General features: G+C 41.1%; 1 protein-coding gene across 5 annotated transcripts in view; it reads right to left on the minus strand.

Annotated features, from left to right (window-relative positions):
* The window catches only part of RPGR (retinitis pigmentosa GTPase regulator), a 67,469-nt gene that overhangs the window by 36,822 nt on the left and 17,730 nt on the right, over window positions 1–12,917 (minus strand). For 4 of the 5 annotated variants that reach the window (XM_061627415.1, XM_061627413.1, XM_061627416.1 and 1 more), the window contains 5 exons: window positions 10,274–10,429; window positions 8,434–8,558; window positions 6,535–6,720; window positions 3,597–3,783; window positions 2,199–2,302 (listed from right to left, as the gene is read on the minus strand). In XM_061627415.1, the coding sequence (XP_061483399.1) occupies window positions 2,199–2,302; window positions 3,597–3,783; window positions 6,535–6,720; window positions 8,434–8,558; window positions 10,274–10,429 (758 nt within the window). The remainder of the gene's footprint in view (window positions 1–2,198; window positions 2,303–3,596; window positions 3,784–6,534; window positions 6,721–8,433; window positions 8,559–10,273; window positions 10,430–12,917) is intronic. The other variant, XM_061627414.1, reaches the window with a different exon arrangement.

The raw sequence follows: 12,917 nt of genomic DNA on the forward strand, positions 1-12,917 counted from the left end.
GCCGCAGTCTCTCCAAGAGCTCCTCAGAGCACTGCTTGAGACAGCCCAGCACAGGAAAAAATAGAGCCGCGAGCTCCCGATGGATGCAACAGAGCCAGGGGGAAGCTCAAAAGCAGACAAAAACGAAGAGAACCGCAGCCGCGGTCTCTGAGGGGACCCTCAAACAAGCCTCAAACAAGTAAGGGAAATAAGCTTAATAAAAAGCGGACAGAAACGAAGAGAACCGCAGCTGCGGTCTCTGTGGGGACCCTCAAACTTAAATGGAAAGTTAAACACAAACAGGGAAAGGAAGGACTTGAAGACAAATGAACAGACAAATACACGAAACTTAGCTAAAAGCTACTTGCTATGTTATAGATCCAATCTTGTTTGTACGAGGCAAGAATGAACTGGAGAGTGGGAGGGGCCTGACGTCCCTAGTCTTGACTTCAAAAACATTCTTGCCTTCGCACGATAGGTGGCACTATTACCCGCAGTGCTGGCCCACCTCCTATGGAAAACTTTCCTATTCGCAGGCAGTCACCTACCATTGCATGTCTTTTAGACAAGTGATTATTTCTCAAGAGCAACTATATCTTTAGTTATCACAAAGTAATCACAGTAAATGTTCCTTAATAAATGGATATATTCATTAATAGGCAAAAAACCTTTGCAGTTTAAGAACGTACCTATAGCCATCAAATATTTCTATCAAACTTCAAAAAGCAGGGAAATTGGGTAGTTACAGTGAATGCATAAAGTGGAGAAAGAGACCTGACCTCCTCTCTGAGATATTGTATTGCCCTACAAATGTGTAAAAATTCAAATACAATTTGGGTGGGTCTTTCACAGTCAAATCTACTTCCTGCTTGGAAGAATTTGGTAAAATGTGCCTCTGAACATTGTTGTTTGTAGTATTCATATTTTTTCTTTAATTTTTTTATACTTTCAATATTTTTATTTTATTTTAATTATTTTTCTCAGTATGGAAATAGTGCAGAGAGCAGAAGAAGAGACGGCAAGCCAATTCAGTGTTTCCTGAACAAATGCCACCCATTTTCTAATCTTAAAGGTAAAAGGGTGACACAATTCTCTTACCAATTCCAAATGTAACTTTCACTGTGTTGAGACAGAAAATATTCCCCAAGAATATATATACCAAGGAAATCCTAGATTCCGAACAGCATCCTGGCACAGAAGCCAGGATATAATTCCCTATATCAAATAAATAAATGTTACAATAATATTTTTAATATAATCATATACTTAAAGCCCTTCAAAAGTGATGTACTCTAACTCAGTGGCAGAGCACATGCTTTGCATGCAAAAGATCCCAGATGCAGTCCAGGGAGGACAGTGAAAGACTCCTGCCTGAAACCCTGGAGAGCCACTGCTATATAAACAGGGGTGGGAAACCTTTTTGGCCCAGCAGGCCAGATCACTATCTGCCCCCCACCTCCCACAGGCCAGTTTTGACAGGTGGGTGCAACAATCTACCTGTCAATCATCTGACATCAGTATGATGTAGGATGATTGAGAGGTGGGTTGCCTTGCCCACCTGACAAAGTCTCTTGCCCAGTTGTTTCTCTTGCCCAGTGGTTCAGGCCAAATTTGGGTCACATGTTCCCCATCTGTGCTACATTTTAATGCTGAATTAGATGGACCAATTGACTGACTTGGTATAAGGCCATTTCATATGTTCCTATTAATTTCACTATAGGCAAAGAGGCATTGAAAGGATTAATAGTTAACTGTTTTTAGCAGAAAACCTATATACTTTGGAGTTTTAATGAATACAGCAGGACAGATAAGGGGATGGCCTGAGAAGTGGAAATAGGAGCAAGGAGGGTTGGGAACAGCCACCAATGCCCATTTTAAAAGCGCTAAGACAACATGAGCCAGGATGCTCTTGTGGAGAGTATCTTGGGGCAAGATAGATTACAAAGCACTTTGCATATTAAAAGCAACATATACCTGTTGTAATCTGAAATGTTTGTTGTTCATACAAGGGAAACAAAGAGGTGGAGTCAGCCACCATTCTAAAAAAGCCAAGGGCCAATGAGACTCTACTTACAATCCTAACAGGTGCCACAGGTCAAAAGATGCATTTTGATACAGCTGAATCTTCTGGATACTCCATATGATAAATAAGGAAAACAGCTATACCTTTTCCACAGGCCTCTTCAAAGTATAAGTACAATCACTAGTAACTTCATTACCATATTCAAGACATCTGTGGTGTCCCCAAGGGTTTTATCCTCATTTTCATCTGAATCTCCCTCTGTTGAACTCTCTTCTGCATCATTGTTCTCTTTCTTATCTTCTTTAAAACACAATACAAGATGTAAAGTAAAACATTTTTTTTAAGATAAGGAAGTCTGCATATTCATATAATTATTGAAAAAGATTCCTGGGAGTCCCAAATGGCAGGAGAAGTACAATAAAAGAAAAAATGAGTTCCCTTTCCATGATGATGCCTGTATATTCTGCTTACCCTATGGGACAAACAGCAGCTTATGGAAATGGAAGTGCTACTTTAATTGGGAAAACAGGATGGAGAAGGGTTAATTCTTCTCCCCAAGCACAGCAGTCTCAATCAGTACAGCATCCTGTCCCCATAGTTGCTATAAACATTAAGCAAGCAAGCATGGACATTCTGCTCACAAATCTCTCATGTTATGTCCAGTTTTGCCTTAAATTTTTAAATCCTTTATTTGCATTAGCTACAAGCCATTGCAATTAAAATGTATTCCGTAAAAACGGTAGAGAGCAAATATACAACTTAATCAGATTTCCTGCTAAGATTCTAACATTTCTATAAATCACATAGACTCAGTTCATATGTCAGGATTAACCATAGTTAATGGTTTACCAAGAACACACAAATCTGGGCCAATTTGCTCCTTCCCAGTTGCACACACAATGCCTGGCTTTGTGTTATGTCCGTACCAGATACTGTGGTTTGCTTCACTCAAACCATGATTTGTAAGCCAAAAACAAACATCAGGTACAGATTGTGATTTGTTTAGAGCAAAGCAAACAACAATCTCTGGTCTGGACATAGCGCTCAGCCAGGGATGGTGGTTTCTTCTGCACACTAACAGTGGCTCAGATTGGCACATTCACAGTACACTATTAACTATAGGTTGTATTCAACATAGTGCTAAGGTCACCGCATGGATTTCTCCTTGCATGAAGGAATTATCTCCCCCTCTCCTCCCCGCTCTCTGCATCCCCTAGATCTGTTTTGGAGGTACATTGCATGGGGTGAACAAAGGGAGAAGAGAGAGGAAACCCCATTGCACTAGTGCTAATTCTAGTGCTAGCACAAAAAGTTAGTTGAATACCGCCCTATGTTTACAGTGACAGATAAATGAGGCATGTTGGAAATAAAAGATTTCTATTGAGATAACCCAGCCCAAGACTTAGTGATGTCAGATCTAGAGGAACTTATTGCACTTGTCCAGTCCTTATATCATCCACTATCATAAGTGATTACTCAATCAGCAGGTGAGATTCTAAGCAACAATCACATTGCAGTTCTAAGGACCCTTGATGTTCAACAAGCACAATGTATTTATAGGGACACAACAGAAACTGATAAAAAATTAGTTTACCTGTTTCACAGCCCAAAGCGGATTCAGTATCTTTACTTCTATCAGCTACAACCAAGTCAAGAAGGTTTGATCTGGGTACACCAGGGGGAACAGTGTTGCTGATGACATACGATATAGGCTTTAGAGAACCTTCTCCAAGTGGAGGAAGTGTTCGTACCAATCGACTGAACTGTTCTGGTGATTTGTCCTTGTGAAAGGATAAAAAGAAAGCACAGCAGTTTTCAAGTCACTTCAAGGTAACCAATACAGGACAGTGACGCATTGGGTGTAAGTTGAGGGAAGTGTTTGCTTTTCATTTCTCCAGACTAAGCGCTACTCTCTTTGAATCTACCCATAGTCCAGTACTGCTTGAAGTCCTGAAATCATCTCCAGGACAATATGCATTGGTCATTGAGGACAGATGAAAATATTTCTTTCTTTATTAAAGTATTTATAAGCTGCACTTTTCTTGGAAATACATATCCAAGGATATAATAAGTTCAAACTGTATGTTTAAGTAAAAATGCAAGGCTGTGAGTAGAGGCTTTTAAATCTATTGTTTAGTTAAAAATAGAAATAATAAAGGAAAAATAAGTAGTCAACTACAGATAGCAGCACAGAAACTTGATTGTCGATTTAATTTATTTTAGATACATTCATACCATCCTTCAATTAAAAAATTGCTAGGGAGGTTTACCATCTCAGAACTTAGTCCTCAGTAGTCTGTTGTGCAGCTGCCTGGAGATTTTAATACTGAAAGTACAGCACGGATTCTCCAAGTGTTTCATAGTGGGTCTCTTGGTCTTGTGCATATGCAGCCTGTAATGCCACAATGATGATCTGCATAGCAACTGGGTGTGATCATTATGTCAGCGAGCAGGCAGAGAGTGCACAAAGGTGTTATGGGATTTACCCATTCCTCTTTTTCCCAAAGTTATATTTACAGAGGGGAGGACTGGGAGGGGAGCAGGCAGGAGGAGGAGGGGTGGAGAACAGGTTTGATCATTTGCATATTTATTGAATTCAGCGCAATTTACTCCCGTGCAATCATGCTTAGGATAGGTAAAACTGACTGGGGGGGAGGGAGGGAGGGCTGGAGTGGGCAGGGGAGGAGGAATAAGGAAGAGGGGAGGGGAGGAGGAAGGGAGAGGAGAGGGGAAGGAGGGGAAAAGCAGGTCTGATCATTTGCATGCTTACTGAGTTCAATGGGATTTACTCCTATGCAATCTTGGTTAGGATAGGAAAACCTGACCATGGGGGAGGAGGAGAGGGAGTGGGAAGGAGCGTATTGGAGGGGGGCAAAGGAAGAGGGAGGGGAGGGCAGGTTTGATTAATCGCATGCTTATAGAGTTCAATGGTATTTACTTCTGTGCAGTCATGCTTAAGATAGGTAAAACTGACCATGGGGAGGAGGAAGAGGAGGGGGAAGGGGATGGGTAGGAAGGGGCAAAGGAAGGGGGAGGGAAGGGGCAAGAGGGGGGATAGGAGGGAGGAGAAGGGAGGGAGGAGAAGGGAGGGAGGGTTTGGTCCTTTGCATACTTTTTGAGTTCAATGGGATTTATTTCTATGCAATCATGTTTGAAAATGGAAATGGACTGCCTTCAAGTCGATCCCCACCTATGGCGACTCTTTGAATAGGGTTTTCATGGTAAATGGTATTCAGAGGTGGTTTCACCATTGCCTTCCTCTGAGGCTGAGAGGCAGTGACTGACCCAAGGTCACCCAGTCAGCTTCATGGCTGTGTGGGGATTCGAACCCTGGTCTCCCAACTCATAGTCCAACACTGAGCCAGGGAAGGGGCAGGGAGGGGAGGGGGAGGAGATTGGGATGGTGAGCACTGGGCAGAAGGGAAGTCCCTTTCCTTTCCAAAAGGAAAACATTGTGAACAGTATCATTCTTTTTCAGGCTTTCCCCCACCTTTTTATTCTACAGCAGGCACATGTAGCCTCCCACCCAAATTTAAACCAAAGATGTCCCTGGCCACATCCACACCAGGCCTTTCTTTCACTTTGGACATTCACGGCTTCTCTCAAAGAATCCTGGGAAATGTAGTTAGTGAAGGGTGCTGAGAGTTGCTAGGAGACGCCCTGTTCCCCTCACAGACCTTCAGAGTGGCTGACTGGCCACTGGAGCTCTCTCAGTGGTATAGGAGTCTCCTCTCAGCACCCTTCACAAACTACACTTCCCATGATTCTCTGAGGAAGCCATGACTGTGTCAAGTGAAATCAAAATCTGGTGTGGGTGTGGCCTCCTGATTAGGGAAGCCCAGCAGCTCTGAGTCTGGCTTTTAGAACTCTGACAGGTGGTTCTTACTGAGCATGCCCCACATTATCATAGGGTGCCAGCCAAAATTTATTAAATTAATTAAAAATCAGCCAGGCATTTTTTTAACTTTTAAACTGCAGAAGATGAAGGTCAGAGTATGTTGCAACGTCAGTATTAGGATTACAGGTACTCTGTGAACATGGCTGATTTTTAATGAATTTCAACAGATTATGAGAACTCTCAGAGAAAAAAGTTCACAAGGGCTCTGGGGTTTTTTCTCTCTTTTTAGACTTTGAACTCTCTATTCTCTCTGACTGTTTTGTGTAACGCCATTAAAATTTACATGGTTGTTAAGCAAGCGTTTCTGAGTTCAGAAGTATAAGTTTTGTAACGTTTTGTTTTGAAATGAGCGTATGGGAAGCATCAGAATGGCATGGGAGGGTATTTTCAATTTAACATTGCAGAATGTGAAAAACCCATACTGGCTACAGTATACAGCCACTCTCGTGGCTGTATAATTTCAGCGCAAAGGTTTCAGGGAAATTGCTACTATAGTATAATAATAATATGTAAAATAAAGACTTCAAGGGAAGTTTCCAGGGGAAAAGTAAATCACATTCCTGATATACACACATTTTGCATGCATCTACACCTTTCGATTTTTTTGAAGTGTGTCAAAAACATTTAAATTTACCTTCTCTCTCCGCCGCAAACGTGCCGATAATGTTCGCTGGAAGGTATCTATTACCAAAGCATCTCCACCCATTTCGGAGACTACAGTAGACAAGCACTGTTCATTTTGGTCTGGCACATGTGTTTCATCTGATTCTTTAGGCCTTGGTGTAGCAAAAACCAGCATGTGGCAACCACCACAGGCAACCTATAATACAAGGACAATGGAGGGAATTAATGGAGGCATTCATCTTGGTAGGGAAGCAGAAAGTATATTCTTGATGATTAGGTACAGTCTTCAGAACTTAAAATCATAGAATAGTAGAGGCGGAAGGGACCTATAAGGTGCAGAAAACCATAATTATAATCATAAAGTTACAACTTTCATAATTACAATCCCTCAACACATACATTGGATAATTTCCAAAGCAATTTTTGCATAATATTTTGGGCAACGTCAAATGACAAACAACAGATACGGAAAGAAAAGAAATAAGATAATGGCATGAAATTAAAATCAGTCAAGCTTGAATTTTTAGAAACCCCTACTATAGGTTTGTTTTCACCAGGATCACGTCCTGCATGTCTGTGCTAGTGCAAAGCAAAGACACTGAGGCACAAAGCCTAAAACATTTATCCTTGGATTGCCAATATGCCTTGCCATTGCCTCTGATGTGCTCCCCACTACCCAGCCGTCCCCACTACCTGTCGCAGCAGCCACCATGTTTTAAAGACCACAATGTATGGAAAGTCTGTTAATCAGGAGATCTCTTGATTAACAAAGCCAACAGAATAATTGTTACTATAAGTAAACAAACTTGGCAGCACTTGTTAAATGTGGCAACTTTTTTTTGTTACATACATGAAGATATTTTTTTTTAATTATGTATATCTCTGGGTGTAGACAGATAGACAGAAAGTGGGGGAAGGGCAAAACTGGCACAAAATTGAGGCAGGGGGAGTCCTGAAGGGTAGGAGATGGTTTCATGGAGACCCTAGGGGAAAATAGCAGGGAGGAGTCTCTCACAACCATTAAAAAGTCACAAGAACATGAGTAGCTGTCTCCAGGAAAGCATGTGTTTTCATGGTGTGCTTTTCCAAGTGATTGTCTCAGAGAGGCTTAATTCATTCACCCTCCCTCTGTCCCTGAAGCAACACTTTTTCTGATGCCTCCCCCCAATATGATTATTTTGGAGAAAAAGAGAGTGTGGGTCTCCTAACTGATCCCATGCTGGAATTGTTTTCAGAGAAAACACACCAAATCATGTGTGTTCTCTGAACCTAATTCCTTCCCCTCAATGTTTGGGGATAGCGAGAAAGGAGGAACCTGCCAAAGTGGTTGTGGTCAGTTTCCTCTAAGTTTAACAACTGCCTAAATGTTTCTTTTCCAGGAAAAGGGGGGGTGAGCCTGCTTGGGGGGTATGGAGAGGGGGAAGGAGGGAGAATGTTTTATTTCTTTATTTTCCCCCCTTTCCTCCACAATTATAGGTTTTACCTTGTTGAGCCCTAAAGCGCAATTTTATGCATGCCTTCTAAGAAACATATCCCACTAACTTCAATGAGAACTGCACCCAGGTAAGCCTACATAGGATTGCAGCCTTAATGTTAAAAAGCCATCAAGGAGTACAGGTCCAGAACCCAACAGGTGTAAGGAAATTTTAGTGTATGGAACTGACTCTTATGAATCTCAGAAATTTGCTAAAAGATGCACGTTCTTTCAAACTGTTTTCAGAGCACACAATGCAGCATTCATTGTCTTTGCTCGCAAACAAACAACTCATACAAATCTATTTTTCAAACTAAACAGAAAAAGCAAACAAATTATAAAACTAGTCATCAAAAGAATTACAAAATCTCTTCAGGGCTCATCTATAATTTAAAAATATAGTGCTTTATAAGCAAGAAGAAACAGAAGCCTTACCAAATGTATAGCAAACCTTGAAAAATTAGAACATAATGTAGGAACAAACTGATTAGTGTAATTTTCTTCTCCAAGCCCTAATTTGCCATGTCGTCCATCTCCAAAGGTGTACATAAGGCCATTCTCTGTGTAGAGAGAGAAGTATGTTTACTAATGTATAGCACAGCCATGTATAAAAAGCAATGGATGAAGAAAACAAGCCAGCAACAACAAAATAAGTAGAAAAGAGAATTGTTTCAATTCCAAGAGGAAAAATCCTAAAATATGTGTTGCAATTTAAAAAATACAGGGGTTTCACTAGGGAAAGGAAAATAGAAAAATTATATATAAAACATATCACTATGGGAGAAGAGATTTCAGAAGAACCATCGCTAGCAGTATGGCCATGTATTTTTTGAATTACATTAATTATGCATAAATAAAATTAGCATAAGCCTGATGAACAGGAAGAAACATCTGGTGGATATATTTATTGCACAATGTGAAGATTTACTCAGCAATCTTGATGACTTCTTTAAATTAAGATGCATACTCAGATTAGTAACTAAATACTACAAGGCAGGTTTAGCACTCTTCTGAAAAGACTGCTGATCATTAAGCCTATCTAAACACTTCAGCAGCTGCCACTAATACTCTTGCTTGGTTCACAGTAATTTCCATTACAATCATAAGAATGGCTTAAATCACACTTACATATTGTGACCCCATTTTCAAACCATGGTTTCCAATTCCAATTGGAGGCAAGCCACAGTTTTCCCAGTTCAGTTAATTGCAAAGTATGGCTTGCCTGCACTGGGGAGTAAGTCAGAGAATGTGAGGGGAGCACTGTGGAAGAAGGAGCACACAAACCTGGAGCACAGTCCCAATGCTCCCTCCATGTGGACCAGTGTGGTGTAGTGGATAGAGTGTCAGACTGGGACCTGGGAGACCAGAGTTCAAATCCCCACTCAGCCATAAAGCTCAATGGGTGACCTTGGGCCAGTCACTGTCACTCACCCTAATCTACCTCATAGAGTTGTTGTAGGGATAAGACTGAGAGGGAAAGAACCATGTTTGTACACTACCTTGAACTCCATGGAGGAAAGGTGGGATATAAATTAAATAAATACATAAAAATAAAATGTTTGCCCATGTTTGCCCATTGTATGTGAACTAAGCAATTGTCACTTTAATACTACACTCGCACCTGGGAGTAAGCCCCACTTAATTCACCAGGACTTTCTTTTTAGGAGACAGTAATAAGATTATGCTATGCTTGGTGGGTGAGTGTTTTGTTTTTTAACTAAACAATATACAGGTACGGGTTACTATGTAACATGTTCAAAACTATAAATGTCAAAACACTCATATGGACTTGTCACCTCCACCGATACTTATTTCATATTTGGTAGCTGTTAAAATCTCAGATAGTCATATCCTCCCCCACCCCGCCAAAAAAGACACACTTACTCTCGTCCTAGAGCTGCACACAAATACAAACACACACTATTCTGTGTTCTCCCTTCTGCTTATGGTTACATCAAACTCAAAAAATGCCCACCAGCTGCTGCATGCAACTTCAACAGGAACCATTGATTCAAACAATAGAAGCATTCCTTTCCTCAAAGATACTCCATGAAGTTTCAGTTCATCTAAATTGCCTTTACCCCCAGATTATCCCTGCCAGGCTGCTGTGAACCAAAAACCTTGCTTTGTTAAAATTTTATTTAAACATTTCATAACACAAGTTCTAGCCATCTCTCTGTGACCTTACAGATTTAAAAAATAAATAATTTTATATTGTACACAAAGATGCCTGAATAACATTGCAAATGTCTTTTAGAGTCAACAGCACACATACCTGTTACTAAAGCTGTGTGATTTTCCCCACTGGCAATGTTACAGATTTTATGCTTCCCCATATGATCCACAATCTTTGGTGTAGACATTTCAAAAATAAATGTACCATGTCCAAGCTGTCCATATTGGCCAAGGCCAAAGGTGTAGACCTTTCCCTCTGAAAAACATACATTAATATCCTAATCATAGTCTTTAAGCATCCAAGGACTGCGTAAGAAAACTCAAGATAATCTTAAACTAAAGTCCTGGGTAGGTAGGAACAAACTGAAATGCAAAACCACAGATTAAAATATTAGGGATGAACTCTCTAACAATGTTATTTCCCATTATATACATAAACGTTCTATCCTAAGAAAAGACATATATATAGGTATGAGATGGGAAATAACTTTGATCATTCATCCTAAATATTTTAGGATAGGAATGGGAAAATCTATGGTCCTTCAGATGTTGCTGGACTACAGCTCCCACACTCCCTGACCATTGCTCGTGCTGACAAGGGCTGATGCTAGTTGGAGTCCAATAAATCTGGAGGGCCACAAGTTCCCCATACCTGTTTTCAGGGTTGGATAATAAACAGTCAACTGCTAGCTATGTGAAGCTGTGATGTGGCTTGCACAGGTTCACATGTGAGAGGGACAATGGATAAGTATATCAATTAAGAAATGTCCCTGGGGAATTAAAGTTACAGAAAAACATGTTTAGATTTCTCCATGCAGCAATGCAGCATTTGGGATGCAGGATTCTGAACAGTGGTCAAGAAAGAAGAAATACATTTATCTTCAATGAAATGGGTTACCCGTCTGAGCTACTTTCACACTTACCTTTCCAGACCCAGAGAGTAAGAAATAAAATTTAAAAAGCTCAGGGCCAGCCCTGCTTCAGATGGCACTGGGCTGGGGGTGGGCAGAAAACAGATGAAGGTAGGAACTGGTGTCTAAATTGCGCAGCAAGTCCAAACAGGGATGGAGAGTGGCTACCATTTGGGCTTTGCCCAAGGTAGCAAGATTTATTGAGTCAGCACTGAGACAGATGTTAAAATGGTTTCGAATATTCTGCACTTATGTTTGGTATAACAAATGCATTTGATTCCTTAATTAGTATATAATTAATTTTTATTCAGTAATAGAGCCCCTGCTCTGCATGCAGAAGGTCCCAGGTTCAATCCCTTTCATCTCCAGGCATGACTGGGAGAGACCCTAATCTGAAACCTTGGAGAGCCACTGCCAGTCAGTGTAGACAAGGCTGAGCTAGAAGGACCAATAGTCTGACTAAATATAAGGCTTTCTTGTGTTCTTCCCTGCTCCCAACACACCATGGATGAAACAAGCCAGAGACTGGCCTGTCATGATGTCTGAACGCGAGTTTGTCTCCTTCAATGGATCCATAAGAAGTAACCAAGGATTTTTTCTTGGCTTACTGCTTGTGGTTTGTTTCAAGGAAACGAGTCAAGAGTCCAGGTTGGAATGACAAAACCAGCTTGTTTCGTCCACTGCACAGCAGCAAGAGGAATAAGGGAGGAGCACCGTGTGAACCTCATCACATTAAACCACAGTTTGTTTTAACTAATGGTTTAATGTGATGTGTACATCAGGCCAGTGTAATTAAAAAATACACTACGATTTTTCAAAAACCATATATATTAATATAGTAAAAAGGGGTCTTTTAATAAATAAATAAATAAATAGAATAACTGGTACATTTTAACCCAGAATATCATTGTAAGAATATATTATATAACCCATAATATCACATTAAATAAAACATTAAAGCTCCCCCTGCTGGAATAAACCCCACACAAAACAACACTTTCAATTTCAATTGGGGTTTAGGCCCAGTTTCAGCATGGAAACTGCTTTGGTCACCCTGTAAAACGACTTGTGTCAGGAGAGAAACATGGGGACTGTGTCCCTGTTAATTCTCCTTGATCTCTCAGTGGCTTTTGATACCATGAACCATGGAATTCTCCTGGAGTGACTGTCCAAGTTGGGGGTAGTCAGTACTGCTCTGCAATAGCTCCAGTCCTCCTTTGAAGGTTGTCTTCAGAGGGTGATGCTTGGGGAATGCTGGTCAGCCCAGTGGAACCTTCAATGTGGAGTTCCGCATGGTTCGATTTTATCCCCCATGCTATTTAATATTTATATGAAACTGCTGAGAGGGATCATCTGGAATTTTGGAGGATGTTGTCAGCAACATGCCGATGATGCACAGCTTTACTTCTCCTTTACATCTACAACTGTGGCAGGGGATCTGCTAGTTCGGTGTTTTGACTCGGTAATAGACTGGTTGAGAGCCAATAAACCAAAGCTCAATCCAGACAAGACTGAGACACTGTTAATGGTGGTTCCCCAGACCAGATGGATGCGATATGGCCTGCTCTGGATGGGGTCACACTCCCTCTGAACGAGCAGGTATGTAGTTTGGGGGTACTCCTGGATCCATTACTCCTGGATTCAATGTGCTGAATCAGTGCCTGGCTGCGACAATGGACTGGATGAGGGCTAATAAACTGAGGCTCAATCCAGACAAGACTGAGATGCTGTTAGTGGGTGGTTCTTCTGACCGGATGGCGGATGCCCCGACACGAACCCATCCGTACACTACGCTCAACATCAAAGGCCCTCCTCCAGGTGCCTACTCCAAGG

Source organism: Rhineura floridana, chromosome 5 (assembly GCF_030035675.1).
Source record: "Rhineura floridana isolate rRhiFlo1 chromosome 5, rRhiFlo1.hap2, whole genome shotgun sequence".
In the NCBI taxonomy this organism is placed as follows: Eukaryota; Metazoa; Chordata; class Lepidosauria; order Squamata; family Rhineuridae; genus Rhineura; species Rhineura floridana.